Source organism: Lonchura striata, chromosome 9 (assembly GCF_050655825.1).
Source record: "Lonchura striata isolate lonStrDom1 chromosome 9, ASM5065582v1, whole genome shotgun sequence".
Classification (NCBI taxonomy): domain Eukaryota; kingdom Metazoa; phylum Chordata; class Aves; order Passeriformes; family Estrildidae; genus Lonchura; species Lonchura striata.
The window spans coordinates 5,620,986-5,642,203 of NC_140711.1; the positions used below are offsets into that span (position 1 = coordinate 5,620,986).

General features: G+C 43.0%; 1 protein-coding gene across 4 annotated transcripts in view; it reads left to right on the top strand.

Moving 5' to 3' along the window:
* Nucleotides 1–21,218, top strand: part of FARP2 (FERM, ARH/RhoGEF and pleckstrin domain protein 2) — a 73,176-nt gene that overhangs the window by 42,818 nt on the left and 9,140 nt on the right. For all 4 annotated transcript variants that reach the window (XR_014957285.1, XR_014957286.1, XM_031505662.3 and 1 more), the window contains exons 14-22: nucleotides 8,590–8,762; nucleotides 13,360–13,449; nucleotides 14,752–14,885; nucleotides 15,762–15,843; nucleotides 17,695–17,932; nucleotides 18,715–18,845; nucleotides 19,635–19,703; nucleotides 20,079–20,168; nucleotides 20,826–20,908. Coding sequence is in view for 2 of the 4 variants with exons in the window: in XM_031505662.3 (XP_031361522.2) it covers nucleotides 8,590–8,762; nucleotides 13,360–13,449; nucleotides 14,752–14,885; nucleotides 15,762–15,843; nucleotides 17,695–17,932; nucleotides 18,715–18,845; nucleotides 19,635–19,703; nucleotides 20,079–20,168; nucleotides 20,826–20,908 (1,090 nt within the window). In the remaining 2 variants the exon portion in view is untranslated. The remainder of the gene's footprint in view (nucleotides 1–8,589; nucleotides 8,763–13,359; nucleotides 13,450–14,751; nucleotides 14,886–15,761; nucleotides 15,844–17,694; nucleotides 17,933–18,714; nucleotides 18,846–19,634; nucleotides 19,704–20,078; nucleotides 20,169–20,825; nucleotides 20,909–21,218) is intronic.

The window sequence follows — 21,218 nt, forward strand, 5'->3', positions numbered from 1 at the left end:
AGAGACTATAAAAGCACTTAATCCCCATCACATTTCTTTTCTTGATCATTATTAATCACTCTGCATAAAAATACAAGGTAATTCAGAAAAGTATCCTGTATCTGGAGGACAGCTGGTGGTAAACCTGGAGTTAGCTTTAACTTTTTCTTTAATATATGGACTGTATTCAGAAAAATACTGTAATTTTCCTGAGAAATAGAGTTATTAGGAGAGGTAAATACTATAGACAACAGTTAGAGCTTCAGGTTGGTTCAGCTTCTAGCACTTGGCTTTGGGGTTCCCTTCTGCCCAGTTTTCAGTCCTTTGCTGAGACAGTGCAGTACTAACACAGTTGATGCCTCCAATATAAGCAGCTTAGTTACAAACGTAACTTTATGGTTATATATTATTGCTATCAGTTTAAATATGGTCTTGTTATATCATTAAAGACCTCCTTGTTTACTCAAGCATTAAAAAAATACTATTATTTCTCAAAATTCTGATAACCAAAACTTCGATGGAATACTTTTCAACGTGAGGCAGAACTCGAGGAGGTAAAACCTCCTTTAGTCACCCATTTATCCCAGGTTAGTTTTACCAAGGTATAACTATTCTGCACAGTGCTTGCTTTTATCTTGTGTTTGAGTGGAATTTGTATCCCATGAGAAACCTGTCCCCTTTGCCAGCAGCACAAAAAGACAAAGCACATTGAGAACAAAGTATTAGCTCAGACCTCCAGTAATGTACTACAAGGTGCTCTTTTTTTTTTGCTACAGGTTACTTCTGTTTTATATCTTTCCTGTTGAATGTGTGTTCTTGCTCTTTGTGGGGCTTTATTCAGGCCTGTGGAGATGATGCATGGGTGTGTGGTGTGACATTTTGAATCAGGGCTTGGAGGAGGTCTGCAGTAGAGAGTTGATGCCTTTAAATACATTTTTAGGGGATTCGTCTGATTTCTTCCCAGAATGAACTACATTATGTAACCTAGGGAAGAGAAAGAAAATGAGCAAAAAGACAGAATTCTGTCTGCAAACTCTGTAACAGGTGGTAGCATCAGGGACAAGTATATAGATAAAGATGTAGACAAAGGCTGTTGATGTCTTTGATCTATTAAAAAGAGGATCAAGATGCAGCTATTACATATGACTGTCTGCCCCTGTTTCATGTCTTGTGCCTCAGTCAGAAGCATTCCTTTAAATGTGTTAGGATAAGGAATAAATGCAACTAAATTCTCTTAGTTTTCAAAAGATATTGGTAAAAAGCTGCCTGTATTTTCAATGTACAGGCTTGCCAATTTGCTTTCTTGCATCACAGTTTGAAAAGACATCTTCAATGTTTTTCTTCTTTATTTTAAACTGTGCAGATCTTTTATTGGCAGTTCTAACTCTCAGGGATTTTCTTTTTTTTTTTTTTTAAGAAAGCAGTAAGATTTTTAGTGTAGTGCCCCTTTTGTTTTCCAAAGCAATGGTAGTGACAAGGATTTCAGTCTTCAGTCTTAGAGCAAGTTGTGTGGATCCACAGGTGAAGAAGAGGTGAGGGGACCTTTGACCCTGGCACAGATCTGTTTATATGAAGGCTTTAGGTACAAAATGAGAGTTCAGAACTGATGCTGTGCCCCTGTTAGTTCTTTCTGTGCTCTGTCTGACTGATAGCATAGAGCTCTCATGGTTTCCTTCTGTGCTTCACTTGATTTCCAAAGCCATATGAGGATATCTTTACTTACTGAGCTGTGTTGTTTTGTTCAAGGTTTCCCAGACAGACGCAAAAGAGAAGACAATTTGGTTCATAAGTGGAGTTTTTATTATAGCAAGAAAGCTGTGAGCAAAGGTGCTTCATAATTTCCTTCAGAGACAGAAGTTCAGATTCACTTTTTAGAGGTGGAGAGAAAACCAGCTGCCCTCAAGGGCATGTGGCAGCTCAGACCTTCCCAGCGAGCTGTGTGGGTTTTTTCAGTGCAGTGGAGCTGGCTGTCTCCTAAGGTGGCAGGAGAAGGTGGCACAAGGAAGGTCTTTCCCTGCTCTGTTCCCTTCATTTACTTTTGGGTTGCACAAGGGGAGTGGTGAACTGTAGGGCACTGTGGTGTGTCCTTAGTCCTGGCGATGCCGCTTAACTTCTGGCGTTATTCCCTGGGGTTTGTTTTATTTTCTAGTTACATTGTTGATACTAAAACTTAGTTCCTGGTACTGATTTCTGTTTATTTCCTGAGAACACAAGCTTTCCTTTCATGAAGGTGAGTGGTGAGCTGGCAGTGTGAGAGCCAGGAGCCTCGCAGTGACCTCTGCTGCAGGAACGGCACAGCATGGGAAACAGGGGAAATGACTCAGGAAGAATGATGAGATTGAGAAGATCTGTGTCGAGTATCATGAGCAAGAAGGCAGCATTTGAGGAGCTGTGGTAGAACAGATAAAACCTAGGGGTGAAAACTTTGTCCTGTGGCCAGCAAGTGGTTGTCCCCCTGCTCCTCCCAGTACCCGCCCCTGCAGGTTCTTGCACATTTGCTTTGTGCCTCCCACCCCGTGGGGAGCTGGGGGCACACACAGGTGTGAGCATTTCTAGCCAGTGCACAGGTTCTGGTGCTCTGTTTTTCCAGTAGGAGAACCACAGAGTGTCCAGGTGTGTTCTCCTGCTCTACACAGTGCACCCAGCAGCTGTTTCCAGCTCAGCTAAGGGAGTGTGCCAGGACTCCACAGTGAAGCAGGGCTGCTTTCTATCCTTCTGTCTCTCTGTTCTGTTCTAGCAAGCACAAGGCAGCTGTAGGATGCATTCCAGTATTAGTGGCCTTTTCCCAGTGAGTCAGGCTGCTGGGCTTAGCTCTTTGCAGTGCTCAACTGAACATTGCAGTGCAACTGAGAGAAAGCAAAATGGATGTTTTGAGTGAGCAATTTAATTCCCACCTGTACTTCTCTGTGTGTGTACTTGTAACCCTTCTGATGCTTAAACACATTTATGAACTGTAAAGCACTACATCAGAGCATTTTTTGATCATCATCTATGCAGTTAATGAAACTTCATTTGCACAAAACATGGGTCATGGAATATTCTCTGACCTATCTACCACCTGGTTAAGCTTTGTTAAGTTTACTAACCTGTGTTACCTATTGTGTGTAGACATTGTAATTTTAAAGTATTCATTAGTCAAGTAATACATGCTGTATATTCCCAGGACTTGCTATATGTTATCTTAGGGTGGAATTGGGTGATATATCAATCTACCCTCAACTTCCACTTTAATTTCCAGTGAATTTCAGAGTTGCTGAATAATCTGGATAATACCAAGTATTGGTTGCCTTTTTCCTGTGCTTATGTGTATTGTGGTCATAGGTGATTCTGTTTAAGGGATTTTCATTTTGTTTTGGGTTTGTTTTTTTTTTGTTTTTTTTTTTTGATGGCTTGGTTATGGTTTGGTATTGGGTGTTTTTATGTGATTTTTTTTTTTTTTTGGTGATGGTAGATTTTGTCTAGTTGCAAGTCTTGGTAGGGATAAGATTTTGTGAAGATACTAATAAAATTTGTTATAATTTTATGCATTTTTGGTGCAAACCTGTCGGTAAGTCATTCCCATTATTGTCATTTTGCAAAATGTTCTAAGCCATAATTACTCAGTACTGAATGAGTGTAATCACAGGTGTCAATGTAGTCCTGTAGCTGTCATTGCCTGTCATTTTTAGGGACTCTTACACCTCACTTGGCACAAGGGCTGTGTGTATATGTATGGCTGTACATATACATTCTCTGTCTGAAGATGGGGAGACTTTACAGTTCCAAACACATCATAAAATCCTCCTAATTAATTTCCTGCCCATGGGCTCCCATAGGATTACTTCAGTTCCTAAGGTTTGGAAGTTCAAAATTGGAGCTTGATTAATTGAACCTGGTCTGTGGGAAGGTTTCCTACATTTTCAATATTCGTAATGTTCTGCAGTTGCTGGAATCACAAAATTCCTGTTTATTGGTACGAACAGGGGTACGTGTGCCTTGGTTAGAGGGACTCCCCAGTTCCATAGGTGCTACTCTTGCCAGGAAAAGATTGCATTCAAAGAGAGCTGGAATTTTTTAAACTGATCTCTTGAACTTTATCTTTTATATGGGAAATGTTTATTGAATTATATGTTGGGGTTTTGAGTATCTTTGTGTCTGTTCAGATTGCCAATTATGAACCTACAGATTTGTACTAATTCATAATTTTAATTGTTTATGCAATAAAACAAGGAAATCTTTGATATAAATGACAACATGGGCTTTTTAGCTTTATTTTCATTACCCTTACCTTTGAAATAGAATAAATATTTGTTCTCCTAGCCAAGGCATCTTATAGTTTTATTCCCAGTTTTCTCCACACAGTTTTCCCCCTGTAGCACTTCATTGGAAATAGAGCACAGTAGGCAAACACTGGTGTGTGGGTTTCAGATTCCTGCTTTGTGCAGATCTTTTGCTTGGAATACAAATGGGACTAGAAGCTCAGATTTCTTTGTAGAAATTATATTTATTGTGGAGACCTTTTAAACTGGGTATATCCCTTGAACTCTCCTGTGTATCTGTTTCTATTGGAAGATTGTCCTTTTTCTGCAAACACAGCATGTGAAGGCAATTGCATGTTTTCTAGCTGGCAGGTTCTTCTTCAGGTGTCTGTGACCAATTTTTAGGTAAATCCTCTTTCCTGCAAACAGGGCTTTTACAAAGTGGAAAGGTGGCAAAAGGAGGGTTCAGCTGTTTTATGAGCATCACCATAAAACCAGGGCCAACCTTAGGATTCTGGTAGTACCACATGTAGATGTGACTTCACAGGTACACAGCACTGGGGCACATGCCAAGTGCTGTAAATGTGCTTTAATGTTTTGTGTGACCTGTACCTGTTGGAGGATAAAAAAGAGATCTTTGAACTTAAAGTCTCTCGCATTAGTTCTTTAGGCTCTCAGATAATTTTCAAGATTCTCATATGTTCCAACTATTTCTCATCTTTTTAAAGGGAAGATTTGCAGAGGGAAAAGCTGCTAGTTGTGATGTTTTGAAATAAGAAAGATAGGGAAAATATCCAGGATTTTACTTGTAGTACATCAGCTTGCTAGTGACATTGCTCTAGAAGCAATACTGTGTACTTTCACTCTAGAAATAATAATTTGGTCTGTGCATGTGATTATTTCAGCAGGGCATGGGGTGGAAGAGAGGTTCAGAGCAGGCTCCCATTGTCCTCTGGTCAGCCTCTGCAGGGCTTTAGCCTGAAAACAATCTCTGCTTTTGAAGCAGGCAGTAATAGCAATGATATATTAATAAAGTTGTATCTCTAAAGTTTTTCTGTCAAATACAAGAGACATTCCATTTGATAAGGAGCTGTTGCTGACATTTGATCCTTACATAGCTTTTGTCCATCCCATAATGCTCAGTATTATTGGGATACTATTTTAGTTGTCTGTCTGAATTATTTTAAGCATCCAGGCATAAAGCTTACAGAACATGTATTTTTTGTTTTGGCCAGTCTGTACACTCAGTCTGACTTTCTGTGTAGGAATTCAATTTAGACTGAAAAATGGAAATACCTGCTGAAAAAATAACTGGGAAGCGATGCCAAAAGCTTGTTATCTTATTATTCTGCTTGTTATCTGAGTGAAAATCAAATGGAGCCTGCTTCTACATGACCAATATCACACAGTAGCTGTGGAGGATATCGTCAGCATTCTCACCAGATTCTGTAGCTGTGCTCTCGAATACTACAGAGCTTTTACCATCTTTTATTGATTAGTTTTTGTTTTTTATTTCTATTAGGTGTATGCTGGGCTTTATGAAACTGTGGGTTTGTTTGTTTAAGGGCACATTTCTAACTATGTAGTGTAACTAAGAAGTATTAGTATACTTGAAGATCTTTGAGAATGTGGAATATTACCCTGAGCTGATGCATTTGTGGATGTTGCCTTGAGTGCATTTGTGTGTGATGCAGAGGCAGAAGTTTGTTGAGCCGTGTCTGACTGTCTGGGCTACAGCGCTGCATTCCCACGTCATTGCACGGAGGCCTGGCTTGTGCTCCCAGCATTTACAGACACCACTTTGGGATGTTGTGTGACTTACTTGTGGGGAACAAATATCCACTTCATGCAGGACATTGAAACACAGAAACATCCCTCTGAAAGAATAATCCCTTTTAATGTAACTGGAGGATGCTGCCTGTGGGGAAGGGAAGACCTCAGAACACCAAGGTTTGATGTCAGAGGGAATCATTCACATGTTTTGATCTTCACATCAGTATTTCCACCTAATTGGGAGTTTTCTACACTGAACAGCAGTTGAAATGGCTTCTCCCTTTACCATCCTTCTCTGTGAGAATGAGGAGTTGCTGTACATCCTCCCTGCTTGCCTGGAGTCCTCTTGTGCTGCTCTGGTGGAAAAGACTTGGGTTATGAGAATGAAAATTTCAGTCCTCACCTGTAATATCATCTGCCAAGACACCATCACACTGAGCTTAGATCAAATATTTAATTAAGCAAATGTTAGCCAAAAAGCTGACTTGAGCTGCTCTGTGACTTCTTATAGCCTCTTCCAGGAAAAAAAAATAAAATAAAAAAATGGGGAGTGTCAGGACAAGAGGGAAAGGCCTTAAGTTGAAGGAGGGAAGTTTTAGATGGAGTGAAATCATCCCTGTGAGGGTGGTGAGGCCCTGGCACAGTTGCCCAGAGCAGCTGTGGCTGCCTCTGGATCCCTGTAAGTGTCCAAGGCCAGGCTGGACAGGGCTTGGAGCACCCTGGTGTAGTGGAAGGTGTCCCTGCAAGTGGCAGGGGTGGAACTGGGTGGGCTTCACTCAAACCATTCTAAGATCCTGTGAATGTGCCTCATTTCCATCAGACACTCCAGCTTTGGGGAGGGATTAAATGTTTACAATTAATTTACTGGCCACCTTCTGTTGGAGGAGAAAAAAGATAGAACAACGTGAGTAAAAAAGCAGGGTGGTTTATAGCAAGTTATATCCCATTAGCTCCCACTGTGTCTGAGCTTTCAGGCTGTCTGGAAGCAATTCAAGTTACAGATTCTGGAATTTGTTGCTACTTCGTGTTAAATTCCAAGTTCTTAAAGAAGCTCCTCACCCCTGCAAACTCATTTGTTTGGAAACTGTTCTTTCAGCATTCCTGGCATGTAAAAGCAAACTTGAATCCTGTGCCTGGATAGGTGAAAAAAAGTGCTTTTTTCAGTGTTGCTTTCTTGGGGTGAATGGACAAAATGGTCAGGAAGAAGCAAAAATCTGCTCCAGACTTGGTACTGGACTAGTGTACAAATAGTTAACTCAGCAGCCTGGATGATCTGAATCTCTTCCAGGTGACCGAGTGCAGCTCTGTTCAGCTTCCTGCCTTTGTCCATGTGCAGTTTCGGGCTGGGGCTGCCTCGCCCTGCCTGTGCTTTCCAAGCAGCTGGGAATAGAAAGCTCCCAACTCCTCCTGCAGCACCCATGTCGCTGTCAGGAGATACTGGCTATCTTTGAGGGCTGGTTATTTTTAATTTGAAGATTTTCGTGATGATTTCTAAGTAGTCTGGGAAATGATGATTTGGCAGTTTGGGGTTGGCTGTTGATTTCCCCATTTGTATTGGGGCGGGTGGTTTAGCACTGTGACACAACAAATCCTGCTGGGGAGGGTGTTTTAAGTTGTAGTTGCTTAAGTGCTGATACCTGTTTAGTTGCCTGATCTGAGAAAACTCATTTGTTTATCGCAGGGAAGATCAGAAAAATAGTATGTGAGATTAGGAGGAATTCTGTGGGTGTAGTGTGTCTGTCACCTTCCTTTGGGCCAAAAAAGCTGATCTTGAATGGTCATTTTCACCCCCAAGGGGGTCTACATGCTAAAAAGAGGAGGTTTAAATTCACTGTGATGTGTCAGAAATCTCTAAAGGGTCCACAAAAGAAAAATAATTTTTAAAATACATGTTTAATAATCTAAATCAAAGTGGTACCTGTTGCTTCTGACAGCTTTAGCTGTGGATTGTGTCTATCCAGTTAATACTCAGTGCTATAAATTGTTTTCCTTGAGATTATTCTGTTTGTATACTTAGAAAAGCGATGAATGGAATTTTTTTCATGCTCTCTCTTTGTATAGCAATAGGCTTTCCTTTCCCTTTGGATTAGCTTTAGAGATGCCCTAATTTCTGAATGTATTTCTAACATACTTTGTCTTCTGGAGTAGCAAGTCTTGGGACAATTTGTCCTAGCTTTTCCCTGTGTTGAAAAGTAACTCTTATATTGAAAAGCAAAAATTAAAAGCTGTATTAGAGTCCCTTCAGTATAACCCTGTGTTGTCAACTGTGCTGCTACTCAGCAGCACTTTTTCTGTGACAATAAGTTTAATATAATTTAATAATTTATCCTTCCCTTTACTGTGGTTGTCACTGTGTCTGTACCTGCTGCACTGCCCTATAACCTCTGGGATGCAGGGAACACTCCCTTTACTTTGAGATACACACTGAAGTCTTTGCATTTGTATGCCTTTTTGCTCTTTTTCTTTTACCATTTTAAAAATAATATGAGATTATAATATGCTGGTTTGCTGTAACAGTGGGTAATCACCTAATTTGCACTATCTTTGAAATAATTTTCTCTCCTTTTCCACTCCATTTTCTTGTTGTCTTCCCACCCAGGCCTCCCTGTGGACCATGCCCAGCTCTCCTCCCTTGTGCTGAAGAGTCCCCTAGGCTTGAGCCCAGCCTTTCAGGTGAATGCAGTGGCTCAGGGCTCGTCCCCTCTGCTGAGCCCTGTCCTCAGCGATGCTGGCGGGGCCAGGATAGAAGAGGATGACGAAATGAAGAGGAAGGTAAGAGCACAGAGCTGGGGAGTGATGGTGCCATGTGGGGGGTGTTGCAGGTGTGAGGTGGGAGCTGTGCTTGCTGGCTGCTGAATGCTGATTGTGTTTTATCCTGTGGTGGCTGTGGCAAAACCCCGGTGCTGAAGGTTTGTTGGATGTGTTGCACTGGGAGTCCCCGGTGCCCTTGTGGCATCTTCTTGTGTCTTCTTGGCATGGCCACTGGGACCATCTCCCTCTGTTTTAGCAGGAGCAGTTTGTCAGGGCACTGTGTTCAAAATCCACCTTTTGTACCCCAGAATTCACCTTTTGTACCCAAGGAAACGAGCTCAGGTTGGATATTAGGGAAAGGTTCTTCACCCCAAGGCTGATCCCTGGACCAGGTTCTCTAGGGAAGTGATCACGACACCAAGCTTAACAAAGATCAAGGAATATCTGGATGATGCCCCTTGTCATATGGTTTATTTTCAGGTGGATTTGTAAGGAGTGGGGAGTTGGACACAATGATCCTCAGAGATCCTTATTTGTTAATGTATAAGGAGTTTGTTTCCTGGGTTCCTTCCTTCCAATGCAGTCTTGCCATGGTCTCATTGGTCCATCTCACCATACATTGTTCCTCCAGCTCATCCTTTCTGATCATAACAGGACCTTTAGACCTGTGGTGTTCCCCTTGAGCTGTGGAGGACCTGAACTCAGTGTGAATTCTCTCACATCCCTTTCATCATGGGCTTGGTCAGCAGAGCTGGCCGTGTTGTTGAAGTTGTCCTCTCCATGGCTCACCCTTCTCTCTGGAGAGAGGTGGACAGTGCTCTGGCCTTGCAGAAGCTTGAGTCTCACTTTCTGGAAAGAGGGGGACAGAAATACCCCCAAGTCTTGCAGGTGCAGTGAGTCTCAAAGCAGGAACAGCTTTGGGTCTTCAAGATGTGCTTATGTCTGGGTGCTGCTTTCTTTCTGCCTACCAGTGAGCACTGGTTGCTTTAACCAGGGACTCCCCCACATGATGTGGGGTTTTCCTCACCCCCATGTAGAGCTCAGGATTTGCTGCTTTTCTTCCAGTAGGATAAAGAAGTCCACCTAATAGTAGAGTTCCACGACCATTTTTCTGGAAGACTCTCTGCTCTCCTTGCCTTGTTTGCAGAGAAGTTTGTTGGCTCTGGTGCTTGAGAAAGACCCAGGACCTTCCATTACAGTGCAAGGAAGGCTCCACTGTCCAAACTCAGCTCCTTATGGAGCCAGTGGCCACACTGGGATTTCCATACAGCCACAAAGAAGAAGAAACCACCTTGTGTGATTTTTGCTTCTGCTCTTCTGCTTGCCCCATCCAGTGTTCTGGTTTCTTACCTGTGTCAGGATCAGGATCCTCAGGCAAGAAGGTCACAGCCCCCTGCTCTTTGGTGTCTTCACCACATTCTTGGGCACCTCCAGGCACTTTTGTGATGCTGTTGAGAAACACCCATGGAGTGGACATGGTGTAAGTGCTTGCCAGAGAGAGGAGGGTTTAACCTGTAAGTGGGAGCTGAGCTGCAGACAACCCACCCGACTGGCAGCTTCCCTGTCTCGTTTAGACTTCTTGAGGTGGAGTTTATAGCTTTGGCTGATCACTCTACTTCTAGTTTCCATAGTTATTTTAAAAATAACTCTTCTCATTTATCCTTATAGCTTGGAAATAATGAGCAGAGATTGTGTTAGCTGACTGAAACGTGAAGCCCAATCCCTTTCTGCCACATTCTGCAAGGCCTGGCGTTTTGGCAGCTTGTGTTCTCCTTCAGGCTGAAACTAATTTATGAGACTCCTTAGAAGGGAACTTCTTTTTATTTTATTGCTCTTAATCTTGGTCAACTCCTGAGTATTCCAAGGATCTGATATCTATTCAGAGACATTGTTTTAAGTGAAACATACACAGGAGGAAACCAGTGTGAAATTGGTTACATTTCACAGGAGCTTTACAGCTTTGTTGTACAAGAAAAATGTAATCTTACAATATCTCTCTGACTAGAGCTCTGATTTGAAGGTGATACTGCTGTACTTCCACGTGGTTAATCAGGACATGTTCTGCAAACTCTCCAGCCCTCACAATGTGCTATCTGCTTTTTGCTGCCATGGTGCTGCTGGTCCAGTACTGATACCTTGAGAAAGATGAGGCTTTTTTTTGTTTTTAAATCACTGTGCTTTTCTTTCATCTCACTGGTAGATTTCTCCCTGTTTCTTTTCTAATGGATGTTGGTTGTAGCAGCCCACTTAAAAAAGGGCATTGAAGCTGGGCTTTTTGGGGGAGTTCCCCCACTCAGAGTTATTTTTAACACTTCTGAAGCCTGGTGTTTGAAGTGAGAAGTCAAACATTTTTGACCATTACAAGTTCAGAGTAAAACTCTTCACTCCCCACAAGCTGGGGTTGCTGCATCTGGTGAGTGTTGAAGGTTTCCAGGTGGGATTGTTTGTGCATTATATGGTGAAACACCAGTTTTTCCAAGTGGGGATCTTTGCATTGATGCCTGCTATGGTTGTAGAAACATTTTCTTTGGACTCTAGAAGGAGACTGCTGCCTCAGAGAGTTTTTGTGTTTGGCTTTTGAGACATGAGCTGGTTTTCTTTCTCCGTGCAGAGCCTGAGCAGTAGTGAAGGTGTTTGGCAGGGCCCCTGTGCACTCTGACAGCTTTTCCTCTCCTCTGGTGCAGGGTCTGCTCAGCAGCTGCTGCCAGCACACAGCACAAGGGATGTACTTAGGACTGATGCAAGACTGAAAAAAAGCAAGTTAAGGGCACTAAATTCCAGCAGGGAGCAATTTAGAAAGAGCAGGAACTTCTGAGAATAAACAGAAAGGGCTGATGTGCTGGGGAGGGAAAAAGGAAGAGAAGATGCCAGGAAAAATAAAAGCCCTCTTGTGCCCCAGGTTAGCACAGTCAGCTGGAGAATGAAGCAGGGACCTGCAGAAGTGTTCAGAGGTGGAGAAAAAACATGATCCATGCAGGCTATGAGAAGTGACAGGTTATGACCATGTGGTGGTTTTAGTTTTTAAAAAAGTTCTCCCATCACTACCTGCCTGTGTAGAAGTCGTGCTCCCATGTTTTCACACACCTGCATGCTGTGTAAGATTTCAAAGAAGTGCAATAAGATCCTGTGCATAGTCCAGCCATAGTACCCAGGGCTGTGCAAAAACATCTCTGACAGCAGAAACTCTCCTGCCATGTAAGGAACTTCTGGGAAGTGGCTCCAGGGAGGCCAGAAAAATGATGATATTTCCTTTGGGAAGAGGCTGCTTATGAAGGATGCCCACTGAGATTCCACAGTATATGAGGCTGCAGTCAGGTAAATAGTCCAAGGAAAAAAGCCAAGATCAGGTAGGACTTTGCCTGACAGCATGTACCTGAGACAGGTAGATTGAAGCTTAGGGGATGGCTATGGAGTGAGCAGGAGTATGTTGTCCTCTGCTTCCTCCAGAGAGTGGGCTGACATGTGGAACTATAATAACTAGCATAAAATAACCTGAAAAGAGACTAGACAGTGTCTCAAATTAATTATTTGAGGGTACGCACCTCTTTGGATTCTCTGGACTCAATAGAGAGGTTATTGAACAACCAGGAGAATATCTCCTCCATGGGTAACATTGAGCTGGAGGATTGGGAAACACTCAGTAGCTGTGCTGACAGCACTGGAGGCATCTCAAAGTGACTCTATAAAGAGAATTTTTAATTAACTCAGAAAAACAAGGAAACAGAAGAAAGAATTTTCAAAGCAGTGTTTCCCTCAGGAGGGCAGAGATGGAGGAGACCAAATTTTGGCATAACTCAGTGGCATTTGGCAGAGAACTACAGCACAGCATTGTGAGCTAAGGAGACAAAGCAGTCCCTTACCTTGAAGAGTGACTATTTCCTTAACACTACATGATTTCTAGTAACATATGTTTTCAGAATAACTCTGATTTTTTGTTGTAAATGCACAACATCTCTTGCCACAATTTCATTCCTTTGTTTTTCCATATCCATTCTATCTTCTATTTAAAGAGCAGCCCAGAGCAATTGTGCCAACAACTGCTGTAGTTTGATTTCCTTTTTTTCTTAGCTAATTAATATGGTATTCAAATGAGTAGCTTGAGTAAAAGCTGTAAGTGGAAAGAAAGTTTTGGAAAAGGACTGTTTGCAAATCTGTTGGGCTCTGTTTGGTGGTTAGAGAAGTGTTTAAAATCTTGGTATCTTGGATTAAGTACTTCCATATTTTTGTAAAGTGGTCCCTTGATTTGAGATGGAAGTTCATGTAATGGAAGTGTCCAAGGCCAGGTTGGACAGGGCTTGGAGCACCCTGGTGTAGTGGAAGTTGTCCCTGCCCATGGCAGGGGGTTGGAATTATATAAACTTTAAAGTTCCTTCTAACCTAAACCATCTGTGATTCTGCGATAATTGACATTATTTTTTAATACTCTAACAATATAAAGAATATTTTAAAGTCAAGTCAGTATTTGGGAGTGTGACACTGAAGGAAGAGATGTCCTGTTAGTAATGAGCTGCTCCACTTGCACACAGCAAGGGGAAGTGGGTGTGAGGTTTGAGCTGATGCCCAGTGGGAAATAGAGGTTTGTGTTTCAGTACTGACTGCTGGCTGTGTGTCCTTCCAGCGCTGCCCCAGCGACAAGGCTTACTTCATAGCAAAGGAGATCCTTGCCACAGAACGCACCTATTTAAAGGACCTGGAGGTTATTACAGTGGTAAGTGGGTTTGACTTTATTTTTTTTTCCCTTTTTATGATGATTTGTGATTGTTAGGTTGGAAAATCTTGGAATTTCTTCTTGTGATGTAGCATTAATCCATGCACCAAGTAGCGGTCCCCTTCCTTGTTCCATACCTCCTTCTGTGGGAGAGCAGACACCTCCTCTGGACTTGCTCCAGCAGCTACATCCTGTGTCATCCTGATGACCTAGGCAAACTTTTGGTCTGAAAACTGAACAAGGAAAGCCTAAAAACATTTTGCAGGAATCCCTAACCTTGAAGAGTGACTGATTTGTTAATATTACATGATTTTTAGTAATATGTTTTCAGGCTAACTCTGATTTTGTGTTACAACTGCACAACATTCAGTTTCAGTGATATCTGCCAGCTCTGCTTATAAGCTGGCTGTCTTCTCCATGGTTTTCCTTGGGAAGCTTTTAGCCTTGGAAAACTTTTAGCCTTGTGCCTTTGGATCTGTGAGCAGATGACAGCTGCAAAGGGCATCGAACCCATGGGGGTTTGAAGAGTTTCTTCTTGTTTTGTTGCTTCTGCTTCTTCCTCCTCCTTTCACTCAGAATAGACAAGTGAGTCCCAATTTCTAGTTCATGTGCTTCTAAAAGAGCTTTTTTGTTCATGAGCTCCATGTTTGAGCACTGTGACTGTGCCTTTCTATAAGCTGTTGTTTTAATTTCATTAAAGAAGAGCTTGAGTCCCTCAATGCTGCGTGGCCTCAGTGGAGGTGTTCTCTGCAAGCTCATTGAGCACCATCTCACTCCAATTCCTCCTACAGGCTTCCCAGCACTTCTCCTAAAAGAAGGGGGAACAGCTCAGAAAAATCTCAGAGGATTTTTGTAATATCCCCGTCCCTGCCAGAAGCGGGGACCCAGAAGCGCTAAAGTGTGGAGTGTGACCTCAACGAGATGCCTCCAGCTGGGTGACTTGCACAGGGCTCCAGGCCTATGAGAGCAGTTTTATCTGCGTGGAAGTGGCAGCAGCTGGGGCAGCCACTGGGTAACTGACTGTCACTCAGCTGTCCCCAACCATCCCATCATTGCATTCAGAAACAAGCTTGTGCCCAGAGCCAGCCATGGGCCTCATCTTCCTCTTATTTGGCAAGGAAAAAAAAAATCCCATCTTTTCATTTTTCACAAATTACGTCTTCCCTAAATATTACATCTTCCTTCCTGCTTTTTCCCTGTGCATACTCTCTCCTCCCCCATCACTGCAGGAGCAGGAATTTTCATGCTAACAATGACTTTCTGAAGCAGAGGCACTGATGAGAATGTCTGGGTCTCTGGCAGTGGTTCCGCAGTGCTGTGATCAAGGAGAACGCCATGCCAGAGGGCCTGATGACGCTGCTCTTCTCCAACATTGACCCCATCTACGAGTTCCACCGAGCCTTTCTGAAGGAGATTGAACAAAGGCTCTCACTCTGGTAAGTGAGCAGGGGGGACCTTTCTATACATCCTCACGTCAAAACCAGACTACAATTGGCATTTCTGCATCAATAGGAGCAAGGAGAAGTCTTTTATGAAATTAAAGCTATAAAAAAAGTACAAACTATGTTGCACAAAGGCCATTTTCTAAGCTTTGCCTTGTATACAATATCCTGTAGTTGTATGACTTGTGCACCAGACTGAAGGTTTTGTAATCACAGGATCATTTCGCTTGGAAAACACGTTTAAGATCATCAGTTGTTGATATAATCTGATAGTGTCTCTCAAGCCTTAGAAAAAAGAAGGAACACAAGATCAAAAAGATGATGCGTGTGGTTTTTTCCACACCTTCCAGTTAATGAATCTCCAGGTGAAAATCTAGGAAACATTTTTGTGATTAAGGTGGGAGTTTGGTTTTTGCAATGCAGTTTATTTCACAGATGATGTTTTTAGTTTTTAAACTTTGTATTATTTTCTCCTGACCTGACATGTTGTATATTACAGTATATAACATATATACTGTATATACTCACCTTTTCAAAAGGAGGTGATTGACATAAACAAAGTATGAACAAAAATAAATTCACAAAATCAGGTGGGGTCGTGTTATGACATTTATTTGGAGGTTTGAAACATAAAGCTCTCAAATAGACTTTCACACAAGTTCATTTCTAGTCCTTTCTCAGTTTGTTGAGCATGTCTTTGTGTTAGCTGTTTTGTGCATTTAATGTACCAAGTTTTCAATCTGAACAGTGAAATAGTGTTGTCAAATGCCTAAAGATTTTCAGGAATTACAAGGGAAGATGGAGGGAGCAAACAGAAATGTCTTGATGCCCCATGTATGTGCCCTTCTCTCCTCCCTCTGTGTGTTCCAGGGAGGGCAGAAGCAATGCTCACGTGAAAGGGGATTTCCAGCGCATCGGAGATGTCCTGCTCAGGAACATGCGCACTCTGAAGGTACACACAGGACTCAAGATGTGGGATTGTTGAGGTGTTCTGTTTTGTTTTGTTTTGTTGAGGAGCAGAGCTCAGGGTTATTATTTCCCTTAATCACAGAATCCCAGGAGGGTTTGGGTTAGAAGTGGCCTTAAAGCCCATCTCATCCCAGCCCCTGCCATGGGCAGGGACACCTTCCACTCCCTACACCAAGGTGCTCCAAGCCCTGCCCAGCCTGGCCTTGGACACTTCCAGGGATGCAGGGTAGTCCCAACTTCTCTGGGCAACCTGTGCCAGGGCCTCTCCACCTGTTACGGTCTGGTTCTTAAAATTAATAGAAATGGAAAAAAAAATTGAAATGCAAATGAGGCCATATGCCAAAGTCAATAGTATGGGCTTTATTTAATAGTAAATATCAGAGAGAGAGAGAGAGAAGAAAGAGAAAGAAAAGAGACAGGGGAACAGAAAGAGAGGGACAGAGACAGATTAAAGAAAATATCACTGTTCAGTACATCCCACCAGTGTCTTGATGATCCTGTCCAGCTGGTCTTCTTGATGGTGAGGGTCCCCCACAAAACATTGAATCCAAGGGATAAATATATGCTCAGGCCAGGTGGAATGCCCAGGTACCTCCCCTGGAGGGGGGATAACTCTTACACAGTCTGTTGCAGCAGACTGAATCACTTTGCATCCCATGCAGTCCTGTGGTGCAAGGGCACAGGAATAAGTCTGGGGAGCACTTTGGAGGGATGGATTATGACCCCACCCCAGCTGCTTCCCACATTCATGTCCCATGGATGTGGCCTTCCTGGGGTTGGGGGGGTTTTACAACTAATCCAGTTGGTGTAAGGGTGTTCACTGCCTCTGACAGGAGGTTTCACCACTCACCCAAAACTCTCCTCCTCTCCCCTTTGTTTGGGGGTTCTGTGCAGACCTGGCCTCTTGGGCTATGGCCTCCCCCACCCAAACCCAGCCAGGAATGATTTTCTACTGGGTTTGGCTTCCTTGGGTATGCATTCTTTTCCCTCTGCCTTGTTTACTTCTCCCTAGACCCATGATTATTGAATAATAGTGTTCCCTTTATCTTATCAAGGCATCTTTACTCACAGTCCAAAGTTCCAGTCAGGCATCTTCAGGGAGGGCTGGGCTTCTGTGGCTGTAGCTTCTTTATACATTTTGGCCATAACAGGCAAAAGGTTCCTAACAATGTTTAAGCCATGAACTATCAGATTCTAGTATCTAACACCACCCTCATAGGGAAGAATTTCTTTCCAATATCCCATCTAAACCTTTTCTTTTTCAGTTGATCTTGAAGTAACTTGCAAACAGTTATTGTTGAGAAAGAATTTGAAATGAAAACATGGTAAAATAATTACAGGAAGGTTTTGTATCACTATTGCTTATTTAAGCACCTATATTTAGAGAAAAGCACCTACACTGAGAATAGGTGTTTGTTGATTATTCAGCAGAAAACAAAAAAAAGTTATTTATTCAGCGCCCCTATTGAGACCTTGATTCACAAGGTTATTTAATTTAAAAATATACATATTTTTTAAGGGCAGAATATTTTTTTTCTGCAATGAAGTCAACTTTATTTGGAGCAGAGTGCCTATGTGGGACAGTTGCATTAGCAGTGGAGCTGCAGCAGTGGAGTAATTATTTAATTAAAACCAGTGGCTTGACTGGGAGTGCAGGAGTGTGGGACTGCTATTTCCACCAGCAGCATTTGATATTCCCAGCAGGCACAGGCACAATGCTATACAAACACCTATTTTGGCCTTGACTAGGAGCTTCCTGCCACGTCCTTTAATGATGAAAATGATGAAAGACTGTTCTCCTTTGATCCAAGTAACTTTTTGTCCAATTCCATAGGAGTTCACCAGTTACCTGCAGAAACACGACGAGGTCCTGACGGAACTGGAGAAAGCAACCAAACGCCTCAAGAAGCTGGAGATGGTTTATAAGGAGTTTGAGCTGCAGAAGGTTTGCTACCTGCCCCTCAACACCTTTCTGCTCAAACCCATCCAGAGGCTGATGCACTACAAGCTGATCCTGGGGAGGCTGTGCAAGCACTACACAGCAGAGCACCGGGACTTCGCCGACTGCCGCAGTGAGTGAGCACCAGTGGGTCCTGCTGGCAGCACCCTCCCCATGGACATCCCAAACTCTGCCTGTGCCCTGGGAAGACAAGAATTACACACTCATAGAATCTCAGAATGATTTGGGTTCAAAGGGACCTTAAAACTTATCTCATTCCCCTTCTACTATGGACAGGGATCATTTTACTAGACCAGGATCCTCAGAACACCGTTCAACCTGGCCTTGAACATTTGGGTTCACTTATTTTCAATAAAATCCACGATTTCGATGTAAGTGCTTCTTTATCCTGGCATTCCAGGAAGTGGTTTTCTCAATGCTTCAACCAAAGCTGGAACATTAGTCCTTTTCTTCTTTTCTAGCAGGGAATAAAAAGAGGAGTTTTTTTTTACAAACTTTTTGTCATTTAGAAGTAAAAATATGACAAAAAAATGTTTGTTTTGCAGCATCAGAGCCTTGTGTATTAAATTCCATTACTGACAAAGTAATCTTTGGCAGAAGTAGTTTGGTTTGATTTTTTTTCATTTACTTTCAGCTGCATGGAAAATACTTTCTGTTTAAGCAAAATCTCAGATACACAATGATCTGCAGAAGCATAGGAAATGCTGTGCTCTTTTTACCCTTTTCTAAAATACACTTAAATTGTCATTTGGACTGGGTGATCATTGTAGGTTCCTTCCATATGAACCATTCTGTTCTAAAATTTGCTGTGAATTTCAGATTCAGTTTTTCAGGGGTGGAATGGGTGGCCTGGGTTGCTCTGCTCTGGTCCCACTGGTGCTGTTCTCCACACAGGTGCCCTGAAGGAAGTCACAGAAATGACCTCACAGCTGCAGCACAGCCTCATCCGCCTGGAGAACTTCCAGAAGCTTACAGAGCTGCAGCATGACCTGATTGGGATAGACAATCTCACAGCACCTGGCAGGGTAAGTGCCTCTGCTTAGTTTTTAGAGCCTTTGTTGGTTTTATTTCCAAGGAAGTGCCTTTGAAGTGTGGATTTGCCATCACTGCCCCTCTGGTCTATGTGACAACTGTGAAGGCTTCATGTAACTGTCTCTTCGTGGTTACCATGGATGATGGGGTCCTCACCTTGGTGATACTCTGAGGAATAGATAGAAAAGCTTCTGCTTAAACTCTGGCTGCAGTTTTGTTTTCCAGTACAGATCCTGGCTGTACTGGGCTGTGGTGCTCTGTGCATGAGTGGGAACTGCTGTGTCCTACTGGAAATGCACTCCCAGCTCTGCTTGTGTCTGCCTGGTGCAAGCACAGGGAGCACAGGGATGATGAGAGCCACAGCACTGGGCTGAACTGGTGTGGGTGCCTCTGTATTACAGGAGCTTGTGCAGGTCCTGCCTGGTTTTTTGTTTCTTTGTTTTTGATAGATGTACTGGGCATAAATACAGGAGCATCACAATGTGCTTTGGGGATGCTTTGGCAGTCACTGCAGTGGGATGAAAGTGTGATAGGTGAACTGCTGGAGTCCAACAGGAATTCTGCTCCTTTCCCTTCTTTTTCTTCACTGATTTAAATGCTGGCTGTAGCAAGGAGCTGATTCATGTCACAAAAAAGGAAGAAAAGTGTTGTCGGGCCTCTTAAGAAATCTGTTTGTGGTCATTGCTGAGCACCAATCAACATCTGTGTACTCTGAGATCAAAATAAAATCCCTCAAGTCAGGAAAGATCAAACGTTGTTTAACTTTTTCTTTTCCACTGCAGGAGTTTATCCGGGAAGGTTGCTTGTACAAGCTCACTAAGAAGGGCTTACAGCAGCGGATGTTCTTTCTGGTGGGTGTTGCTCCTGATTTTTATAAACCCAAAGTCTTCAAGATAAAGTTGTTGGGGAGGTGTGTTTTCATGTGCTTGTGCTTAAAATCAGCACCTGAGACTGAAAACTCACTCTAAGCAATGTTTTTAGAGGGCGTGGTTGTGGTCAAATGGATTCTTTAATGGCACAGAGTTTTAACAGAATTTAAAAATTAATTTCCTCTTTTGTAAGTAAACAAAAGAGAGGTTGAAAAGGTAGTTGGCCAAACTGAGAAATAGTATTTTTCATGCATCTACAATGGCCTTTAAACAACAAATTTTTAAGGAGATGTCAAAAAATCCTTGGCCCTGCCTGCTGCTTTCAGAACACTGATTGTTCTCTTCCTGCCTTTCCAGTTCTCAGATATGTTACTGTACACAAGCAAAGGGGTCACAGGGACAAATCAGTTCAAAATCCACGGACACCTCTCTCTGCATGGCATGTTGGTAAGTGGTTCCATGTTGCACTACAAGGTTAAGGAAATGGCTTTGCCTAAGGCAGGCTGAAGAATTCCTTCAGGGCACAAGGACCAAAGCCACAAACTGCTCCAAGGCAAGTCTCAGCAGCAATTGGACTTGGTGTGTGTCAAAGAGAGCTTTCTTCATCTGCAGATGATGAGTCTGTTCCTTCCACATTAACAAAGCAGCTGGAGCACAGCCTGTTGCCCATTCGTTTTCACACTGCTGCGAGAGGCTGATCTGGAAATAAGGATTTATTTATCCTGTTGTTTTGTTCCCCTGCACACACCTGGCATGTAATCAATCCTCCTGCCTCCCCACACCTTTTCTAACAGGATTGTTCTTTCTGTCTTTGGTTTGCAGCTGATAGTGCTGGACCCCCCGGTGAGTAATGAGGCAAATCTGCTCCAACCCCTTCCTTTCCTTGTCCTGCTGGAAGTGGTGTTGTGCCCCTGCAGTAGAAACACACCATAGATTTTCATATAGAGCCAAAATAGACTTGAAAGTAGGTGGTATTCATCAAAGAATTGCTGTTTTGCACTTCCTGCAGGTTGGAATCCTCTTTGACTCCAGTCCCAGCCAGCACAGTTCTAGTGTTTATTGGTGACTGAGCACTGATGAGAAAAATAATTTCTTTTCCTGCAGGTGGAGGAGAGTGAGAATGAGTGGTCTGTCCCACACTGCTTCACAATCTATTCTGCACAGAAAACCATAGTGGTGGCAGCCAGGTAATCCTAGTTTTCCTGTGGCTTTGATGGATTCCTTCTCCAGAAAGTTACTGCTCAAGTGCTGCAGGGCCAGAGGGGTGTTTCATGCATCCTCTGAACTTCAAAATAAGCCCAGGACTCTTCACAGCTCACTTTGCAGTGTTGGATTTTGGGAAGCAGTAGTTTATCTCGGGCTGATCTCAGCGTGGGCAGCAGGGAAGGGGTTGGGATTCTGCCCCTCTGCCCTGCTCAGGTGAGAGCCCACCTGCAGAGCTGCCCCAGCCCTGTCCCAGCACAGGGAGGAGCTGGAGCTGCTGGAGAGAGCCCAGAG